Source organism: Bacillus rossius, chromosome 8, assembly GCF_032445375.1.
Source record: "Bacillus rossius redtenbacheri isolate Brsri chromosome 8, Brsri_v3, whole genome shotgun sequence".
NCBI lineage: Eukaryota > Metazoa > Arthropoda > Insecta > Phasmatodea > Bacillidae > Bacillus > Bacillus rossius.
The window spans coordinates 32,900,892-32,924,346 of NC_086336.1; the positions used below are offsets into that span (position 1 = coordinate 32,900,892).

General features: G+C 38.1%; 1 protein-coding gene across 2 annotated transcripts in view; it reads left to right on the forward strand.

Annotated features, from left to right (window-relative positions):
• Window positions 1-23,455, forward strand: part of LOC134534719 (jmjC domain-containing histone demethylation protein 1-like) — a 64,749-nt gene that overhangs the window by 36,179 nt on the left and 5,115 nt on the right. The window contains exon 13 of one of the 2 annotated variants that reach the window (XM_063373204.1): window positions 770-1,826. In XM_063373204.1, coding sequence (XP_063229274.1) covers window positions 770-1,826 — 1,057 coding nt within the window. Of the gene's footprint in view, window positions 1-769 lie in introns of both variants that reach the window. The other variant, XM_063373205.1, reaches the window with a different exon arrangement.

Genomic DNA, 23,455 nt, shown 5'->3' on the forward strand with positions numbered 1-23,455 from the left:
TTCCCGGTAATGGAACACCGAGAGCAAGATGAGGATGGCTAGCGTTCACTAGACACTATTAGTAGAGTACACCTACACAAAAAACAGGGTTGTAAACAAAACTAAATTATTTTGAAAGAATAATTACCTTTTTTCTGGTTAAACTACACAATGCTGTACCTGTTTGTAAATATTCTGTTCTTATTTTTTGAGATACATAATACACAAAGTTAACAAATGCAACATGAAAAAAATTGCAATTTTTTGAATTTTCTTAAAATTCATTTTGGTGCCCAGTTTGTGAAACAATTTTTTATCACCATGTACTTGAGAACTGAATGAGGGAAAGTGATGGGAGTCGGAGGGTAAGTAGATTGATTTTTTTTTTATCTGTTGCCAAGTTTCTTCCATTGCCCCATCATAAATTGGGCAGCTGTGCTGCTATGAGCATAGTATAATATGTACTATTAACTATGTTAACAATTTTTATGTAACATATTTTACTGAATCCAAAAAAGTTGTTTACAGCTAATTTGTAAGTTGGCAGGTATAGTATTTGTATGTATTGTAATGTGCTAAAGACAAGAAGTAAAGGTAAACTTTTTGTTTGCACTTATTTAAAATAATTTTACGAATGATTAAAAATATTGTGCAAACATTTGATACAGACTGTTCTTTGTGTAATATGATTAATGTTTAAAAATTATAGTAAGTGAGGATTGTATGTTCTACTTACGTTAATCCTTGCTGTTATTTCTTTGCATGGTGATTGCTCTTTTTATTGTTTCAGCCTTCGAACTGTGACGAAAGGACCGCTTCTCCACCGAACGTGGGCAACGGCCTGGAAGACGCGGCGGTCAACAACGGGATGGGCGGGGGGGCAGAGCCACGGAAGCTGGCGTTGAGGACGCAGCTGGCCCAACAGCTGGTGGGGAACAGCAGCAAGCTGCTGAAGAAGCCCAGCTACGTGGTGAGGCCGGCACCGGCGGTGAGCCGCTGCGGAGGCGCCATGGTGCACACGTACTGGCGGGGCGTGAAGGTCCCGGCGACGGGGGACCTCGCGCTGGAGAGGGACTGCGTGCTGCCAGTGTTCCAGAGACTCGGCGCGGCGGAGCTAGCGCGGTGCGCGCTGGTGTGTCGAGCGTGGGCGCGCATCAGCGTGGACCCCAGCCTGTGGCGTCGCATGGACCTCTCGCACAAGACGGTGACGGCGGCGCACCTGGCCGGGATCGTCCGCCGCCAGCCCGACACGCTCGTCCTGGACTGGAGCTCCGTGACCGGCCGGCAGCTGGGGTGGCTGGGCGGGCGGCTGCCGCAGCTGCGCGAGCTGTCGCTGCAGGGCTGCGCGGGCTCCAGCGTGGGGGCCCTGAAGACGTGCGCCTGCCCCCCGCTCTCGTCCCTGGACCTGAGCTTCGTGTCGGGCCTGAACGACGCCTCGCTGCGGGAGGTGCTGAGCCCCCCGCCGGACTCCAGGCCGGGCCTCGTGGACGGCAAGTCCCGGCTGCGCTCCCTGACGACGCTGAGGCTGGCGGGCTGCGACGTGTCGGACATCTCGCTGCGCTACGTGACGCAGCACCTGCCCCTGCTGGCGGCCCTGGACGTGTCGTCCTGCTGCAGGATCACGGACGCAGGGGTGGCCCAGCTGGCCACGCCGCCGGCGCCCACCATGGACACCCTGCGCGTGCTGGACCTCTCCAGCTGCCGCCTGCTCACGGACGCCAGCCTGGAGCACCTGGCCCGCTGCGACGGCCTCGCCAGGCTGGACCTGCGGCACACCCCCAACGTCACCGCCGCCGCCATCGCCAAGTTCGCCGTGCAGAGCCGCCACGACCTCAAGGTCATGGATGGTAAGCTCATAGCTAAACGGCCGGCCTCGTAAAACTTATAGGAGTGGGGCTGCAGACTTGAATCCTGACATCAATAGCTCTAGTGTTTGAAAACAGACAAATTTGTCAAGTTTCTAACTTATTTACAAGTATTAAGGGTCAGACTCCCACGCCATGTTGATTTTTTGGTTTTTTCAACCTACTTATTTAAGGGCTATTTATAAAATTTTAACTCGATACCTCCCTTACATTTTTTGTTATGCCACAAATTTTTTTCAAGTTAGTTAATATAATGGGTGTAAAAATGTATTCAAGTCTTCTTAATTAGAGCCCGTCTACAATAGTCCGAACCTGTGCGTGGTCCGTGTCCTTATCCGAATGTGAGTGACGTCACATTGTCTCACCGAAAACTGCCCTGTCCACATTTGCGATGTCCGATGTCCGAATGTATTGATTTATAAAGTTGTTACCAGAGCGCAGTAAATGTGCCAAACCAAATGTTTTTGTATATTGTTTTGATGGTTTGTTGTTTGAGATTGAACTTATGAAAGTTGTGGGAGTTCAATATTATATATTTATTCAGTAAGGCAAAGTGGCTCTTCTTGACTTAGAATTTCCTTCCATTTCCTTCAATAACAAAAACAAACACCACGTTTTCAAACGGGAACCGGAAATTCAAATATTGTGAGTGTTCTGTTCTTTTTCTGTGTCCGAAGTACACAGGTTGGGACAAAAAGTTCAAATTGACGAATGTCTTCAGACCAGGTAGGTTCGGACCTTCGCCCACTTGACGCATGACGTCAGAGGGTCACGTGGACCAATCAGCGACGAGTTTCCTTTGGACACAGTTTAGGACATTGCTATTGTAGACCTTTATCATCACTTGCAGAACTTTTTGCACCTATGATATTACACTAAGTCAGAGCTGATAAGTGTTACATAAAATTCTATGGTTATTACTGATTCAGACATCCCATTACAGAATTACGGAGTGTTTTTTGTTTATCATGGACACGAAAAAATTGAACTAGGAGTTCAAAATAGCAGTTGTCTAGTTCTCTGTGACATTCTCAGGATAATGCAATACATTTTGAACCATAAAATCTCACGCATTTAGTCGATTAGCAATGTGTATGGAATGATACTTTTAGTATTCTATAAGTTTTCAACACAATAATTTTGGTAAATGTGGGTAATTTATGTTTTGGCAAAATTGGAAAGGTAAACTAGTTTGGCAACACCAGCACTGGAGACAGAACAAGTTCATACAGTTGTGTTTTCTTTTGTGTTACCATTGTTTGATGTAAAATGATAAAATCTACATCCACATCTACATCTAGCTGCAAAAAAATTGTTCATAAGTATCGTGCAAGTTACATGAAAGAGTGACTGTGTGTAGTTCCTTTGAAAGTATCAGAAAGTCATGTATGCAGCTGTGATTTTGTAATCGCACATGGGGGCTCGTGATAACTGCCAACGCCACATTGAGTCAATAAAGTATCAAGACTACAGTAAAGTGCTATCTGTACACAAAAAAAGTGAAAAGTGGTGAAAGTGAGAGCACAAAAGCCGAACTGTTATTTTCATTGTTTCTTGTAAAACATAATATTCCATTGGCCGTTTCCAATTATGCTGGTAATTTTTTTCTGGCTATGTTTTCAGATTCTAAAATACAGTGAAACCTCTTTAATACAAACCTGAAGGGACCTAAAATTTTGCAGTTTGTATTAACAGGTGCATATGCTCACATTAATAATAATAGACAAAATAAAGTATTGATTTTTTACTCGAAAATTAGTCAAATAGAGAATTAAAGAGGCTTGAAAAATTCATTGATTTTTTCTGCACTTTTTTAGTTGCATAAATGTCCTTTACTGCACTGCAAAGTTTGTCGAAGGAAGACAAGACATCAGTGTCTACATCACTAGCAGCCAGAACATTTTCCAAGACAATTAATGCTGAAGAAGCTTCATTTCTGCTTGGAAGTTCGTGAACGTCATCATCCACATCATCACTCTCTTCTTCTTCTCCATCTTCACATACAACTGGAACAACTTTGTCCAGCTCACTTTCACATTCATTCAGTGGTGCAGCTTTTGTATACACATTATTATCAACATGAACATAATCTTTGAAGTTGCCAGAAGCACCATGTTGCTGAAGTTCTTCCCAGCCTTCCACTAGGTCTGAACTTTCATCTTCGGGACTTTCATCTGTTTTGCCAAACCCACTTTTGGCAAAACAGTTTTGGATTGTTGCTGTTGATACACTGTCCCAAGCCATTGAAATGTTTCTCATTGCATCCAACACATTCCACCTTGGCTGAGAAGACTTCTGCAGCTCAAGCTGCCTAATGAGGTACTTCACTAGACGTGTCCTGTAGAACCTCTTCACTGTGGCAATGATGCCCTGGTCCAGTGGTTGCATGAAGCTGGTTGTATTTGCTGGCAGGAACATCAGTGTGACATTATTCAGCTGTAGCCCATGAGATGTATGTGCTGCACAACGATCTAACAATAGAAGAACATTTCTGTTCAGAGTTGCCATCTTCCTGTCAAACTGGATTAGCCACGACTGGAACAATTTACTCGTTACCCATGCATTTTCATTTGCTTCATAATCACAGGGCAGTCGAGCAGTATCAATACCCTTGAAACATCTAGGTTTCATTGACTTTGAAATTACTAAAGGTTTCAGCTTTGTGATACCATCCTGGTTGCAGCACAACAAAACAGTAATTCGTGCCTTGCTATGTTTGCCACCATGACAAGATTCTCCTCTGAAGGCCCATGTCTTGTTTGGAAGCAAGTTATAAAAAATTCCGGTTTCGTCCATGTTAAATATGTCGCGTGGCGCATTTTTATTCAAAACTGGCTGCACAGAACCTAGCCAATCAAGTGCAGCATCTTTGTCCACAGCTGCACTCTCTCCACAAACAGCTTTATAAACCAAATTATTTCGCTCCTTGAATCGCTGCAACCATCCATTACTGCACTTAAAGTCATCAATTTTCAGTGTCAGTGCAAAATAATCTGCCTTTTGTTGGATCATTGGCCCGGACATGGGTATGTTACCATCCCGCATCTGATGAAACCACTCCAGTAGCTTATCTTCCAGTTCCTTGTGTTGAGGACCATGCATACGTTTTTTTCCCTTTGTACAACTACCACTCGCGCACGCTGCTTCTAATTTTTCTCTCTTGCTCACTATCATCGAGAGAGTCGACAACGGTATGTTGAAGGCTTTCGCGATTTCCGTTTTAGACTTGCCGCTATTGTCGATGCTACTTAAAATTTCCATTTTTGCTGACAAAGATAACTCGTTCCGTTTACGCTTCGCCATTTTACAGCACGCTGGTTAGTTCAACAAAAGTAAACAGATAAAAAAAAGTGTCAGAGTGACCAACCCAACATCATGCACCATGAGTCCCGTATGACAGCATGTTCACCTCGGAGGACGCGGTATTCAGTTGGAACAGCAGCAGCTAACGCGAGCAGTTCATTAGTGTAAAGGGAGCCATGTTCTTGGAACAGCCCATGCGGCGTGTGGTTACGGTTTTGTATTGTAACTCAGGTTATTGTGGGCTTCTACTTGTTTGTATTCTGTTTTTAAAATGTGTATAATTCTTTAAATGGGAAATTTATCTTTCAAATAAATATTTTTCTAATCAAGATATTAATTTCAATAAAAGCAATTTCCTTTAAATAGCCGCGTTCATTCTAGTGCGTTTTCTACAGTTTGTAGCACTGCACTATTTTCCTTTGTCTATGAAAAATATGGTTGTTAACAAAACAAGACGTGGTCGTAAAATGTTTGCTGTTCGAAGTACAGACCATTTACCGTACAAATTATTTGCAGTTAACAGAATTATAGTGAAGCTGCGTGCACGTGATTAAAGTGTGCGATTCTTCTAAAATTTCATTCGGTTTATCCGATAATAAAACAATAGTACACTACGTGAGCGGACGTGAGGTTACTTCGTAATACATAATAACGAATATTTCGTATTAACCGTATTGATTGACATTAAATATGCTATCCCAGTCTGAAGGGGAATTAAAAGTGTTCGAATAAACGCGAACTTTGAAATAACCGGTATTTTATTAACGAGGTTTCACTGTAGTTCAGAAGTATGAATGTTTACTGACCAAAACATCTGCGTTAGTACAGTGCATGGTAAATCAAACTATAAAAGAAATTGCATCAGTTTTGCAATTTTCAACATTTTTATTAGCAAGTGATGGCAGCACAGACAAAAATGTGGTTAATCTGTACCCAATTGTGGTTTAATTTTATAGTGAAAAACTTAAATCAGTTATGTACTCTGTTATCTTGGCTGGAATCGTCGAACAACACAATGGTTGGTGCAAACTGAGGAGTTATTTTGTTTGCACAGTCAAAACACCCATCCATTTTTCTACTGCACTGTCCATGCCACCTTATCCTTTTGGTTGCTCAGAAAGCTTCAGGTTAGCTTTGTATGAATATTGAAGTTTTTGGTACAGGTGTTTTACTTTTTAGAGAAGAGTTCTAAACAACAAAATGCATACCTTGAAACTACACTGCAGGAGTAAACCTCACAAAATTTTATTAGTACTGGGTGTCTTTCTCTTCTTGAATCTGTTGAAAGGAAGTTAGAATAGTGGGAACCTTAGAAACATTTATTTTTGTGAACCAGTCAGTTTTCTTGGTGTTAGCAGTTCTCAGTTTGAAAACATCAAGTTATTGATGCAGAATCCGTCTACAAAACTCTTTTGTCTGTTCCTTGAAACTACACTTCCTGCTGTGAATATTATTTTTCCAGTGATAATAATTCATGAGTTGAAATGAAAATAGGTCTTTTCAAAGATTTGTTATTCGATTTGTCAAGCCATCTGTTTTACAGTTATATTCCACATCCATTATTGATGTTAACTTTGAAAAGAAGAAAAAATTAGAAAGATGACACTGATTTGGTTATTGGTTCAAAGTGTAGAGCAAAGTTATAAGACTTACCAAGCCAGGTTGATGCTCAAAAATTCTATTCTTCTGTGCATGGTTTTTGTATTAGAGCATGTACACTAGAATCCCGATCTTACGAACCCTGGATTTAACGAAGTAGTAATTTTACGAATACATTCTCAGGAACCGTAGAATACACGATAATTTTGACACCAAAATATAATTAGAATAAATTCGAAAAAATCATAATGACAGCTTTATAAACTAATATTACTATTTAACGCACAGTGTATATTTTGTGTGGGTTTTAATATTTTCAATTATGTTCCAATAAGAACAAAAAAAATCAGACATTCCATTAAAAAATGCTGCAACGTAGCTTCTGCGACGTAAGTGGGAGCACAGAAATTCATACGGCTAGGCTGGCAGCAGCAGTGGCAACATGATGTCGTTATTCTTACCTCTCCCTCTCAAACAACCTGCCACGTGAGAAAATGTCAACATTCTACACTCTCTGTACCACCTGTTAAGAAAGCCAAAATACCACCCATTGTTGTATATTCCATTCCTGGTTAAATACAGTCAAACCTCTCTGAAATGATCCCTCACGGTTCCCAGGAATAGAGTCGTAATATAGTGGGGGTCGTAATAGATATTTTCCGAAATTTTCAGTTCATTACAAACCCCCCCCCCCCCCTTTTTTTTTTCCCCAAACCGCTACTCGCTAAGAAACCAGCCGTACAATGGCAGGATGCTGTCACTCACAATGCTAGACGGCTTTGCCTTAAACCCACTTCAACCTTCCTGACAAGTCCGTCGCCCTACAGGCCACCTCTAAAGAAATTATGTCAAAAGACAGTTTATTTTTACTGGTTAGTTTACATGTAAGTTTTCTGCTTGCCGTAGTTAAATACACTAGAACCCCGATGTCACGAACCCCGGATTTAACGAAGCAGTGATTTTACGAATACATTCTCGGGAACCGTCAAAAAATTTGACTTTTTGAATAAAATGTGAAAATCAGAACAACAAAACGAAATGAAAGATCATTAAAATCTGTTAATTTTAACACACAGCGTATTTTTGTGTCGACTTTAACACTTCCAATAATGTTCATGTAAGAATAACAAAAAAATAATGGGACATTTCCTTTAAAAATATGGCAGCTGTAGGTTCTGCAACGCGAGTGGGCGCACACGAAGCTCGCCCGGCTGGCTGGCGGCAGTAGCTTCATGACGCATAAGCTCACCTCTCCCTCCCTCCCTCCACTATCGTTAACATTCTTCAAGGCTAGCTCATCCCTCCCAGACACACAAACCATCTAGTGTCCTCCCTTATAACACCCCAACTTCGCTTCCTTTGAAAAACCTTCAGTGAGAAAATGCTCATTTCACCCTCCCTTCTCCCGTAAAATGGCTATTATGAATGGTGTATTAAAGCGGTGAGGGAGGGGTCAAAATATGTCACTTTTCACACCAAGTTCGAGTTCAGTCATCTCTGGCAAGGAATTTACAAGCTTTCAAACTTAAATATACAGTAGAATCCCGCTGATGCGCCCCCTCACGGTTTCCGGAAAAACGGACTTATAAACGGAATGGTCTCAATAGAGAATTCGGGCCAATTTTGACCCCCCACCCCCCCTCCCCAATTCGGGCCAATTTTGACCCCCCACCCCCCTCCCCCCCCAAATACATAAAAAATCGCCTTTGTTCGTATAGATTTCATATTCAAATAGTCTATGGTGTAAAAATGACAACTTTTTAAATTCATATTACAGTATTTAAATAGCACGATGTCTCCCGAAAAAAACGATACCCTAGAAAGCAATATCGGAGCTCCCATTGCCGAGAAAAAAAATTTTCAACACAGTGCAGCGTGTCCATTTTCGCCATCTTTGTATAGAAAAAACAGACGATTTAGTGTTGAAATGATAACTTTTTATTAAAGGTTTATTATGTCTCTTGCGGGCTGTATTAGTGTGGCGTTTGAAAGGTTGCGTCCCGTGACAACGGGTGGTCTGGCGGCGCTTACCGCTCTGGTCCTTCCGGCTGACGTGCAGGAATGCGAGAAGTAGGGTAAGCGCGTGTGTGTGCTTGTGTGTGAGAGAGAGAGAGAAAGAGAGTGAGAAAAAAAGGGGGGGGGGGACTGAAGGTGAAGAGAGAGCAGGCCCTGTCAGCAAGTGTGTTTGTGGGAGGGGGAGACAGAGATAAAAGAGAGCGAGCGCTGCAGCAAGCGGAAGTAGTGAAGGTCGACATTTACCGTCACTCTCTCGCTAGCTAACGATGCTGCTGGTCGCCAGCCTTCTTTATCTTATCTCTCACGCACACTTGAAGCACCTAATACTTCGGCACGGAACAGGGACGGCAAAAGATGCGCGCGCAGATGCTATCAGGTGATGCGCGCAGTATACCGGTATTTGCTAGCGTGGACAGTCTATTGCTTACAGTACAGCTCTCGCCAAGATAAACGTGAACACATAGCGCCCAACAAAGTGTAACAGACTTGTTTTACAGCCGATTTTACTCAAATTTTCGACTTTCTCTGCTCAAATTTTTCACGGTTCCTCAAAAATCGGTCGTATAAACGGAATGGAAAGGAATATACCGAATAAAATCAAGCTGCTGTCATCAAAGCATAAAACGGCCAAATGCGTGGTCGCTTCGTTATTGCTCGCGCGAGAGGTGAGATGTGGAATGTTAGAAGAAAGATAAATGCGAGGGAGACAGACGGCAGCCAGTGTGTTGCCTGCGTGAGAAATAAGTGGCGTAGCCTTTTTTTGTTTATGCTGGGTGAAGCGACCTTTTTCTATCAACCCACGGGAAAAGATAATTGCTTGAGCTGTCAAAATAAACATCGCTGCGGCAGTTAAAACAAGTCGGCACTCGGCAAGAGAAACGCAGTAACACGCTACTCACTACAAGAAACTTATTTTCTTTCCGATTTTCTTCGGATTTTCGGCAATTTTTTCACGGTTCCTCGAAATCGGGTTGTAATAGAGAGGTGGTCGCAACAAATGGGGTCGCAACAAAAAGGTTTTACTGTAAATAGTTTTTAGGCCCACGCGACAGCCATATTTACCGTTAATAAATACTGTGTAAGTTATTATGGCATCACACTTTGTTAGTCACATAGCAGTATTTCTGCTGGAAAATAACAAACTTAGAAATTACTTGGATAGAAAAATTTAGCTGGGCTGTAAATATATTTATTTTACCGTAAATGAACTATACTCACCTTTCCCTCCACATTCCAACATTTCCGGTGATGATGCATGTGAAAGAAGAAAGAAAAGCAATTGAATAGCGACTTCCCCTCCCTATGGCCAATCGCTGGCAACCTATAGTTATTTTAAAAACATGTCGCATTCCTCACATCCGCTAGGGATGTTCACTAAAAAACATTGCTTAAAATGGTATAAGTGATGCTGTTTGTAGGCAAAGAGTGTAGTTTTTCAACAAAGCTATGAATAGTGCTCAAAAATAAAATGGCATAAGTGATGCAGTTTGTAGGCATGACGAGCAGTTTTTCAACTAAGCTCTTTTCAACTTGCTAGGCAAACAAATAATTCCTGATGTCTTTCAAAACTTCACTGGTTTCTCGCACTAAAATGTACAGTATGTTTTAATAAATGTGTTTGTAATTATAGTGCAGTGTTTTTCTTAACCACAAACGCGTGTGATCATTTTTATGAAACCGTATAGGTGTACACTGAACTACATATGTCCTTATTCCCCTCAATTCTAGTAATCAGTGTGTGTTTGGAAACATTTTTAACGGCGAGCTATTCAAGATTAATTTATGAAACTGATAAGGGGAAGCACGTAGAAATACAAGGCAGGAAATTCTTCTAGCTTATCAACAAGGCCTTGGCCAAGTCTTGTCTAACCATTAGTACTTCACCCCTCCACATTTCCTGTAAAGATTGAATACTGGCATATCTTTTGAGTAGTATCAGTGGTGCCAAAATAAGCAGGAAAAGGAGGCTGAACATATGGTTTGCTTGTCTATTTTATGTAAGAAATGTCTAAAATGTGTAGGCCTGTAAAAAAATAAATAAAGAGAGGTTATTAGTATTAACTTTCCACATGCTGTTCACAACTAGAAGTCACTAGCCACACGATCATAGGAATAACAGTGTTTATGAAAGTCGGGTATGATTACACCACACGATACACTGTAATGTACGGTAGATATTTTTTAATGTTTGCTACGGGGGAGACGCATGCATCCGAGACCGGCCGCCTGTTCGCGTGGCAACGGACTGACGAGGAGGACCAGCGCATAATTCACGTTCACATGATGCGGCCGGTGGTTATTTTTTTTTTTTGTTGCATTAATAGTATTGAACATTTAATGTTATTTTATTTACTAAGTCCAAATACACACAAATAGCAAGATTTATTTGGTGGGCGGGTGGTAGGGAGATAATTGGCCACCCCCGATTTTACGAAGTTAGCAATTTTACGAATGCAATCCGTGGAACCGTGAGCATACTTAAAATCGGGGTTCTAGTGTAGGTACACGGTAGATAAATTACCCACTAAATGATGAGTTCCTGCAACAGGCTAAGTCTGTGATATTTTCTTTGCGAACAAGTGCTTCCTATTCATACTCCCAACTGAAATTTAGAATACTACCATAAGTAATGTTGGTGATTTTGACAGCCCCTCACAACAGTTGTTCAACAGAGAGAATGAACGACGAACGACTTAAAATCGGGCGGAGCCAAGCAGTTCAAGTAATGGCCGGTTGAAGCGCCACCATCAACTGTGGGACAGAGAATGTAAACAAACAGCCACTGATAATGGAATAAGCTATGTTGAGAGAGTTACCGTAGACAAAATCATTATTAATTTTAATTCATTTAAATTTGGTTTAAGGATTTAGCTTTATCGAGGACTTGGGAAGCTAGAGGCTTAAAAAAATGCATAAAGTTTTCATGTTTCTACGTATTATAACGATGTGCGGATAGCGACACCTGGTAAGGACATGTTTGTGAAAGCCTATTTCTATCCACAGCAAAGAAAATAAAAAGCCCGGATTTATGTATTTTCCTGGAGAGGAAAAATGAGCTAATGGTTCTGAAATCCCTCAAGCATACTTTGCTTTAAAGCAGAGCAAATAGTTTTGATTTACGTTTTGTGTAGAAATATTGCAGTGTTTGTGTTGATTATATGGAAACTGTTGGCTGATTACTTAAAAAAAAATACCTAACTTCAAAATAAATTGTCAGTAAATATTTCAGATAACCAGTATGTCTTCTACATTGAAGTTATCCTTAAAACTAAAATATATTGTATTTTATTCAGAAGTACATATTATTAAAGCTGAAATTCATTTATAACAGCTTGAAGAACTCCCGTCCCTCATAGTTATTTGAGTGTTATTTTAACTCGCATATCTTGAATATAGGTATTTCCTTCTTCACGTGTATAGCATTAACGTCTGGCAACTCAAAAATGTTGCCTGCTCTATTTTTATTCACTGAGTAGCACATGTTACTACAAAAATTTAGATTTTTTTACCCCTGCAATTTGCAGGCACTCTCATAGTTTGATAAGGTAATTCAAGTGTGTCACGGTCTTTCCGTAAAAAAAAAAATACAAAAGAAGGAATATTTAAGTTCTTCTAATGTTCTTTGAGTTCCCTAAAAAAACTGTGTTTGGAAATTCCTAGTGGATTTGGAAATACTGAATAGTGCGAATGGCAATAAAGTCTAGGTAAATGGTGAGGTGAAAACACTATAAACAAGATATATATTGAAAAATAATATAATAATTATAATAGTTTTAAAATTGAACTTGGAAATACCATTTTGCGACTTACGGAAAATCTGCTACCCTTTATAGGCCGTGCTGTAGGTGTCGAAATGTACAATTTTCACAATTTGTCTGTGTTTTTGTAGGGTATATGTACTTTAAAATTATAGGATCTAGACAAATGACTTCCTACAAAATTTGCAAACTTATTTGCTACACTGGTTTTGTTTATTACCAAATTGTGTTATATCTAATTATTAATTAGATAGTAGACACAGACGCAACTGTGTTAATGTGGCAGGCCCTTAAGGGGATTGGTGCACCAGCATCGTATTAAAAAAAAACAATATATTTGTTAATGATTCAGCTGCTAGAGAAGATTTGAACCATTCTGGTATAAAATTTATTTTTTTAATTTTTATTTTAATTAAGTTATTGCTGATTTTCGGGAATTTTATAAATTCAAGCTTTATTAATAAACTATAAAGAATTCAGTGGTAAAACTTTCGCAGATAAATTTTCAGACACGGGAGATATGACTGTGACCATTATTTTATCTGTAATCATTATTAATTTAACGTATTTATAATTTGAATAATAATAAATGAGCTGCTACGAAATTGCGTGATATTCATTTGCGAATTTAATAACATTCGCGTTTTCATTTGTAATTCAAACGCCAACATATCTGTCGGCTGAATGATTGACTTTATTTTAGTCTTTAGCTTATTGCAGTCGGACCTAAAGTAAAAACGTAGCTGTAGAAGTTTGAGCAGCGTGCAAGCTCGGATACGAGAAATTATGGAGCGCGCTGGACAGTAGTGACACCTTGCGACAGTTTCCCCAACTGTTTGCAGCCAGTGTTTTCTCTCGTTCCCACCCAGCCACAGCTGTCTCCTGTTTACGAAGGGGAGACGGGATTTCGCGCGAAACTGATATGAAGGTCAACGTATTTATTTTCAGTAGATAAGAGAACGTGTTTGGTCTAGCTCGGCGTATAATTGAATGGTTATTCTCTGTTATTATTTAGCACAGTGATTTAGCTAGATGTTTTTTGTTGTAAACGTGAGATTTATTCAGGAATAAAATGCCGAAGAAACCTCCACCAAGCAGAGTACACAAAAGAACAAAACTATCGAAAGCCATTAGAGCGCTTAGAAAAAAGAATAAAGAAAGATAAGAGATTATTTTATTATAGCTTTTTTAACATACATTTATTTTTCAGAGTTGCGTATGTACAACGCGATGGACGCGATGCGACAACAAAAAGATGTGTAAAATTGTAAAAATGCTTTTTTTTTTAGCAATGCGTGAACCATTCATTAACTATACTCAACATGTATCCGTATAATTACGTTTGAATTTTTTTTATGACAGGCATCAATGTTAACAAGTTTATTAAGCCACTATAGACTTTTTTTCAGAAAAATAAGTGTAGCAGAAAACACTCAACATAGTCTCACACAAAATCAGTTTACATGAATGCAGTTTTAAGAAGTAAGCTACGTAAATAATAGTTAAACATTATTTAATATCTGCTGGTAACGTTTCCAAAGTATCAGCTTCGCCTTCATTCACGAACAATATTCGTGGCCTTATTTATTTATTTTGCTGGCGTTTCGTTGGTGACTGTTAGGACTGCAAAATTAGTAAACATTTTTCACCCTATCCTGAGTTAAATCTAAGTGTACGCGGTTAGATGAGGACCTAGATGTGTCTCATGCTTACGCCTTTACACTCTACTCATGCGGGTATTAACCATGCGCGTAAGGGCACGTTGCCAATGACCTGTACGATAGTCTCAACAATCCTCTACGGACTCGAAAAATGTCACCTGCTCATTGGCTACTTGACTTGTGACAACTGTTTGTTGTAATGCCTGTGATTCATCGTTGATTTTGTTGAGGAGTTTTCAGTGATTCAGAGCCTCCCATTTAACTGTGGCCGAATTGAAGAAGCAGTACAAATGTTACATGCTTGAATTCATAGCGAATGGAAACCATAAATATTTACTGATGTAGTGGTTGGTAAAAAAAATATTATTCGTATCGCGTCCATCGCTTCGCGCCATGTTGGCTCCTATATTATTATGGATTTACAAAATATAACGATTCATTTACGACACTTAAGATAAGGTGTTTAGGATTTTAAGAATTCACTTGAATTAATATTTAAGAACATATTTCAGGATAACTTGTGAAGACGCTCGTACAGACAGCACCGGTTGTGATGAGTAATTGTTACCAGAGCAGGTGTACACGAAGTGGCATGTGAAACCTCAACACAACTCGAAAATCAGTACCGTAAACCGGGGTAACTTTGGGACTGGGGGTGTAAATTTGGGACAGTGGGTAATTTCCGGCTTTAGGATTTCCTGTCAAGGCCATGTATTTAGAAGTGGTACGCAATCACCGCTTCTATATTCGCTGGTATGTGCTACTATCTCATGGCATTTATTTGAAGCTGTAGTTGCACTGGTGGGATAGAGGCAGTGGATTTGGTTTCAACCACATGTTGTTAATATTTTTGTTTTTGTGTAAACTTTTGTACGCACTTTAAAAACGGCAAATACTTCACGAAAGACAGGTATGTATTTGAAGAAGTACAAGCCTTGACATCCATTTAATGTGATGCTAATGTTTTTGATACTTGCATTTTATTTTATAACCTCAAAATAGTAAATTTTCATCACTTAGTAGGGTAACTTTGGGACTGTCCCAAAGTTGCCCAAAAGTTGGCGTAATATGTTTTACTGCATTTTTTCTTCATATTTTTCAGAATAAAGCGACCAACCATGCCAATAAATCCCAAACATGTTCTTGGTACACGGCCATATAAAAATTACACAGAGGAAAACTTGAATGAAGCCTTGCAAGCTGTACGGAACAAAACATTGTCGATTCGCAAAGCTTCAACAAAATATGGTATTCCAAAAAACACTTTGCACCTAAAAAACCAGGAAAACCAATTTATAGCTGTCGACCGAGCTCCTGTTTTCACAAATGAAGAGTAGTTGCAATTTGTAAGTCACATTGTAGCCGTGTCTAACTATGGATTTCCTGTGGATATGTTTGACCTTCGAAGTGTTGTCAAGTCCTACCTGGACCACTGTGGAAGAAAGGAGCTACGATTTTAAAACAATTTACCAGGAAATGATTGGGCTGAAGGGTTCATGCGACGGCACAAAGCAATATTAACTCAGAGAACAGCAAAAAAATTTCTTACTCTAGAGCAGCAACAGAAGAAAAGGTTGTGAATAAGTTTTTTGATAATTTGTAAAAGGAGCTGATAGGAATTCCAAAAGTGAATATTTGGAATTACGACGAAACAAATCTTTGTAGACAATTCTGGAACCAGAAAAATCATCACGAAGAGGGGAATTAAGTACCCTGAGAGCAGGGGTGCAACAATTAAATTTCCAAAGGAGGGGGCAATATAACTTTTTATAAAGAATCATCGATCCCCCGTATTGAAGCGGGGGGTCCGGGGGTCCTCCCCCGGGAAAATTTGTATTTCAAGGTGGAAAATGGTGCTATTTAAGCAGTTTTATTATCTAAAAATTGATTACACAGCACTTTCTTTGCCCCCGTTTGCCCCCACTTCAAGGTTTCAGAAGGGGGGGGGGGGGGGCAAAATACCCTTGCCTCCCCCTGTTGTTGCGCCCCTGCCTGAGAGGATAAAAAAATTGTCTAAAGCGTGCACATCTATAATTGTTTGTGGAAATGCAGCAGGGGATGTAGCACCACCTTATGTAAACTATAAGGCGGAGAAGATTTGGACAACTTGGACTGAAAACGGACCCTCGGGTACTCGATACAATAGAACTAAATATGGTTGGTTTGATGGGCATGCTTTTGAAGACTGGTTTACATCCTTAATGTTGCCTGTTCTAAACCACCAGGAAGGACCAAAAGCTATCATCGGTGATAATCGTAGCTCCCACATCAATATGGAGGTTATAAGGCTGTGTGAAACAAACAACATAAAATTCATAGCACTTCCTCCAAATGCTACCCCACCTCCTACAGCCACTGGACGTGGCTTACTTTCGACAAATGAAAGTTGCCTGGCGAAAGGTACTAAAAAATTGGAAGAAAACTGCAGCTGGAAGTCGGTGTACATCTGTACCGAAGGATCAATTTCCAACACTTTTGAAAAACCTCTTCGATGGCTTGGTTACAGGTCCAGAAAACATGATTTCCGGATTCCGCAAGTCAGGAATTTATCCTATTGACAGACAGGTGGTTCTAAAAAGATTGCCTTCAGGGAGCCTAGATTCATCTATTTCTTCCCTTGTCTGGAAGAGCTTCCTAGAAAAAATTACAAAAAACAGGAAGAAACTACCAAAGTCCGCAAAATCCTGAGAAAGAAGAAACTGAATGTTCTTCCAGGAAAAAGTGTTTCAGCAGAAGAACTTAAAGCTGTTTCGTTACCACCATCTGAACATCACCAATCTGCACCTGATCCCCAACCATCTACTTCCAAATGTGCGGAAGCACTACTGCATGTACCACACCAGAAAAAACGAAGAAGAGAGAGCAGCACTGAGAGCAGCAGTGATGATGGTTATGCTAAGTTTTCGCTAAGAGACTCTGAAGACAGCGTAACTTTCAGTGACTTGGAAGAGCAATGTGCTCCATTAATGCCAAGCCTACAACCTTAAAGTTTTCTTGAGAACCTGGCGGTGAGAGACTACATTTTGGTGAGGTACGAAGACGAACTGTACCCGGGGCGTATTGTCGAATTTAAAAATGATGATATACTTGTATCAGCTATTAAGAAGTCTGCCTTAAACTGGAAATGGCCAGCAAAGCCCGACAAAGTTTTCTATTCAAAGGATGAAATAGTCCAAAAAATTACCAACCTGTACAAATAGGCCGACTGGAAATTTTTAAAGTCAAAGAACTTTCCTAATATGATATAAGAATATATTGTAAACTATTTGTTACGCTTATTTTTACTAATTATTTTGTAAATATTACTTTAATTTACAATTTAATGTGCTAAAACCTTTTGTAATATGATTTCAATACCAAGCTTCATTTCTGAAATAAGAAACTTAAGTGTAACATTGGGACAAAATTATTTTTACTAGTGTTTATAGGTAAGCGAAAAAGTGTATTGTCCCAATCTTACCCCAATTAATGGGGTAAGATTGGGACAACAATGTAGGCTGTTTATTAGAATATTTTTGGTCCTAGAATAAAATTATGACAATATTTTGTAAGAGGAAGGTTAAATACTTATAATATCATAGCTTCATCAATCTATATTAATGTCAGCTAACAGGAGTAGTAAAAAACTGGAAAAAGTGTCCCAAAGTTACCCCGGTTTACGGTATGTGTTACATTGAAATGTGTCCGCTACAAATGTTCAGGAATTATAATTTTGAAATCGAGTAGAAATATTCCTGCAATTAGCATTAGGTATATTTTAATAGACATTGAAAGAGAATCATTAAGTAGCTTCAAAATCCAAATACCAGAATACAGATAGTCTGTAACAATACAGACCTCACCGACTAGATATGGTCCAGATTGTTAATACTAACACATATGAAAAAATTGACTAGTTACTGAATATGTTGAAATTTTGTAAACCTGTTACTTTAGATGATTGGTGATGTAATAATGTCTCTTGGAAAGTACATAAGATTTTAACTGCTGTTATTTCTCCATAAATCGCAAATCACCATGGCGGCCATTTTACGATCACGATTTAGTTCTTAAATTTTAAATTAGTTTATTTTTTGAGAGCCTGGTACAATTTGTCTGACCACTAAAGCGATCCGAGCCGCGTAGTGTATACTACTGCGTGGTTGCCAAAGTAGGCTCGGGTCGGGACGAATTTAGCTGTGAAGAAACAAAGGGTTTTAATACATGGAAAATTATTCCAAAGCCGAAAATTTGTACAGTGGTAGAATGAACATTTCTTAGTAACACGCAAACCTTGTGCGTCACACCAAAAACGAGCAGTTAAATCCAAAATGACAATTTTTTGCAACGATCCACAATAATGGATATTGCAAATGCAGTTTATGGAGTAGACAGTCAGTATGGAACCCAAAATAATCTAGAAACATTGCCCTATCTGAGGATAGTGATAAAAAGCACAAAGTTTAAACATGTTTCTATAAAATAGACCATTTAAATCATTAAAGTTAACGAATTCACTTTCATTCAATTTTAAGGAAATATAAATACATCTTACATAAACTTAAAGAGCCCAACGTGGAAATCGCTTAAAGTAAACGTTGTTGCATATTTATTCATCTTTAAATTGGTATATTTTTTAAGTGTCTCATACAATTAGTCTGACCACTAAAGCGATCCGAACCGCGTAGTGTATACTACTGCGAGGTTGTGGAAGTAGGCTCGGGTTGGGACGAATTTCGCTGTTAAGAAACAAAAAAATTTAATACATGGAAAATTATCCCAAAGCAAAAATTTTGTACACTAGTAGAATGAACATTTCTTAGTAACACGTCATAAGCTTACCGATGAAACCTTGTGATCACACCAATAATGAGAAGTTGAGTCCTTAATGATAATTTCTACAATGATCCACAAAAATGTTTCGTAAATGTAATAACTTTAATACTTTTTTAAGTCGGTTCTCATTATGGTACCAAAGTAATATAAAATAATGTCTTACATGGTAATTGTGATAAACACCTCAAAGTTTAAACGTCCTATTATTAAATTGGTAATTTTAATCATAAAAGGTAAGAAAAAAATTTTTTTTTTTATAGAAATTTCACTACATGTTACATAAATATGTTGAGCGTAGCGTCAAAATTACTTCATAAATATTGTCTGTTTTTTTTTTTTTTTTTTTCAAGGTTTAAATGTGTATATTTTGAGTGTCTGGTACAATAGTCTGACCACTGATGTATTTCAAGCTGCGTAGTGTGTGTGCAGCAGTGTTAAAGTCGCTCGTGCTGGGACGTTTTTTGCTCCAGAAAACTAAGGTTTTTAATGTATGGTAATTCCAGACTGAAGTTTACTCTGAAATAATAAAAGTTTCCTAACTACAAGTGATTTTTGCTGCAAACGTAGATAAAAATCTTCCATGATGCGATTTGCTTAGGTAAAAATTTTAGTATGATCAACTCTTTAATTTCTAAATTATAAATAAAAAACAACAATAGAACTTCCCAGAAAGTTGTGATAAAACTGACGATATTGCGCGAGTAGCAGACCCGTACGTGACTACAGAGAAAGGCTATTTTCCTTGACCATTAAGATTTCTGGGACGAACACCCTCTCACAGCTAGGGTCATAAAATACGGTCAAACTCTTGCAAAAACATCCACCACCGCTCTTTGCCACTAGCAATTTAACGAAGTCAGCTAGGCGCAGCACTCCAATAAATTAACTTAGAAAAAAATACTAAATATGTAATTCTATCAATACATTTTACAACACAACTTATGTTTTATTTATTTTCTGGAAAAAATAATATTATCATACGAATTATGTTATAAAAGTGACAAAACTCAATAAGTAAATTTACGGTGTATAGTTTTCTTCAATTGTTATGTAGTAAACTAATTTTATACAATTAAAAATATATTTTTTATAATATAGGCTACATTAAAATTTTGCATAGTTCTGATCGAAAATAATATACTGTATTAGAAATAAAAAATAAATATATTTTTTGGTATTAAAATAATTTTTAATAATAAAATTTTTGTAACAAAATACGAACACACATATATATGAAACTAGAGGTCCTCTAGAATTTTTATTTACAAGTTCCAAGCAGAAATGGTTTAGCTATTGTTAATTTTATTGTCTCAAAAATCATTCATATAAGAAAAAAGAATATGTATATCTCAATAGATGTAAAATGAATACACCCTATCATATGCTTTAAATATATTTTAAGTAATCCTTAAATAAGACCAAGTTTATTGAGTGTCGCAGTACGCAGCGTGTTTCAAAGCCCGCCGGCCGTGAAAGATCAGTACGGCCGCAGTACACTGCAACGCTCGGGCAGCTTTAATGAGGCAGCTAATTATGCTAGACTCCTTATAAATATACTATCTTAAAGCTAAAAGTATAAATATAAACATTTATTTAGACATTTTATCGCATTGGGCTCTTCAAATCGGTGTAAATCGTATTTTTATCTGGGTGGCAAAGATTAAAAAAATATGTCGTGAATTAATCTTAAATATTAAAAATTTAATTTTTTCTTACATTAATGGGTGAATTACAGTTTCTCGATTATTTTGGTAAGTTTACGGACAGTCAAAATTAAAAACTGTATAAATGGGTAGCATTTTAATGTTTTGAATTTGCTGTCACCTAGGACTTAAATGCAAATTTTCGGTTATAACGCACAAGGTATACAGCGGTAAACTTTCGGTATGTTATTAAGCACAGTCAACTCTACCAGAGTACAAAAATCTGGAGTAACACGAAAGTCTACACGGGGAAGGGCGGCTACCTGATCCGAGAATGAAGGATAGGGCGAGATGGGAAGCGAAGATAAGAGCTGGTTATCGCGGTTCGCTTTCCGTCCGTGTTGGAGAGAGAGGGAGAGAGATAGAGAAAGGCGATATTGTGGAAGACCTTCGAAAGATTCCCGCTAGATGGCAGGCCTCAGAGCTGCAACCTTCGACAACCTCCCCTCACAGAAGCTCACTCGCCACTAACTTGCCAAATCTAACCCGCTAGCTTATATACGTGCTGGCTGGCCTTACAGTAGTAATAAACAAGCATTTATGAAACACTTAAGCTCATTTCCAACAAATTCTGACGAATGACTGTTTTTTGTCCTGCACCAATCCCCTTAATACTGTCCGTATAAACACACGGTTTTAATCTTGCGTTTAATTTTCATTGATTTAATTTTGAATATCCAATAAAAATGTGAAACTGTCTTTGTTTAGTAAATAGCTTTCTGAGATTTTGTTTTCATGTTCTAGGCCTGCTTACATTTGATCTGTAATGACATTTTCTGCTTGGAGGGGGGCGGGGGGGTACCTTAGTTTCCTAGGCAATGTGAATGTAAAAGTACTCTGGAAATGTTATTTTTCTTTAGTAATTTAACACGGCAATTAACTTTATCTGTAATCTGCAGCGACACACACGCACGTGCGCTGAGAATTGGAGTTGTGCGTTCATCCCGGCAAACTTTAATTTTCATTATTTTAAACATTCTTTTTTTTTTTTTAAATAATAAAAGTGTGAAATGCTATATAAGGTGTAAAACATGACCTCTTACAGTGAGGGACGAAATAAAATTGTACCATTATTTCAACGCGAGAAGAATGGAAAAATATTAAATGCTTCCTTGCTTGCGGCCATACGCACCATTAGGAAGCAAAGCGACTGCTTTGTGTCCCACAGTTTCTCCCCTCTCCTTGTGTGTCACGTGACGCAGTGACGTCAGAGAGCTGGCACCTCTACGTCTATTCTCGGCAGTGTTTGTCACAACCAAACTGAATTCACATTATCTTTATGTACAGCAACTTTGAGCGCTCTAATGGTGCACAAAGTAAATGCAGTTTATTCAAAGAAGTGTGCTATAAAAACACATTTACTCCCAAGTAAATTGAATAAGCAAAAACATGCAATGGTGTGGTTGTTAACAGGCGATAATTAGTAAGAGTGTTGAAAAGAACATGAAGATAGTTATTTTTTTCTTCATTTTTCAGACTGATAAGTATGCTTGGAAGGTTGCTATCACCTCTAAGTTAATATCTTTTGAAAATATTTGTGGCCGAACAATGCAATGGAGGTATCAAGTTAAAATTTTGGAAATAGCCCTTAAAAAAAAAGTGGTTGAAAAAAAAATCAACATAGCATGCGAGACAGAGCTTTAATAAGCCAAGGCTGATTTTTTTTTCCTCTCAGAAGTTTTTTTTTATTATTTAATCAGAAACAAGAAGTCTAATTATTTAGTTTAAATAGCTCAGATGTGCTTAGTAATTTCATGGAAATTCATTTGTAAGGTTGAAGGCAGGTGGCAACATGTCACCATTTTTCTTCCTACTGTTACTTAGGTTTCTCTTTATATTTGTAAGTACTGTATTCTGGGGCAAAGCTAAATTTTAACCTCCTGGCATCATGCCGTATATTCATCACATATTATTGTCATTTCCTCTGCTTGGTTTATAAGTTAGGGTTCCAGATTTGTAGTAGTATGTATTTTCATTTTGAGGAGCAAATGATTCATGGGTGAGAAATTTTAGAGCTGGTCAGGAATTTAATTCTAGACAGTTTGGCTTCCTGATCAGTAAATTAGAACAAAATATTTTAATAATTTCATCCACAAAAAAATTTGGGTTTGAGATTCAGATTTGAGAATTGCAGTGTCGGACCCACCCCTGCTAAAAAGTCGGTAGAGAAGTTTTATAGCCAGTTTTGAAATATGTCGCTCTGCAACTGATGTGAGGAATGGAATACTCATTTCATCGTAAATATATAGTGTTGTATGTTCCTGTGAGCAATATGAGTTTGAATGTCTGTTTATAACTTTATTTAGTATTGAATTAATTTTAACAGAATTTTTTCCCTTTTTTACATTATGGAATGTATTGGTCAGTAACTAAAGCTAGGTGCAATTTTTATGAGGGTCAGTAACAAAATAAGATGCAGTTTTTTATAATAAATATTTATGAAAGTGAAATTAAAAAAAAAAATTTTGTTGAAGGATAAAAAATTAAATTTGAGTACATTGTATTTATTGTAATGCATATAAATGTATTTTCACCTTATTTTTAGTATTTTTTTTACTTAGGTAAGCATTTTTCCTCATTTAATTTAATGTGTTTGAGCTTTTGTAGTCTGTGATATGTTGTGATAGATATCTTTCATGCTTTTTTGAATGAAATATGTGAATTTTGTATTTATATTTTTTTTTATTATTGGAGCATTAATGTACATTAACTTCCAATATCATCTTTTTTTTTTAATAAAGGTCATGTGTAAATAA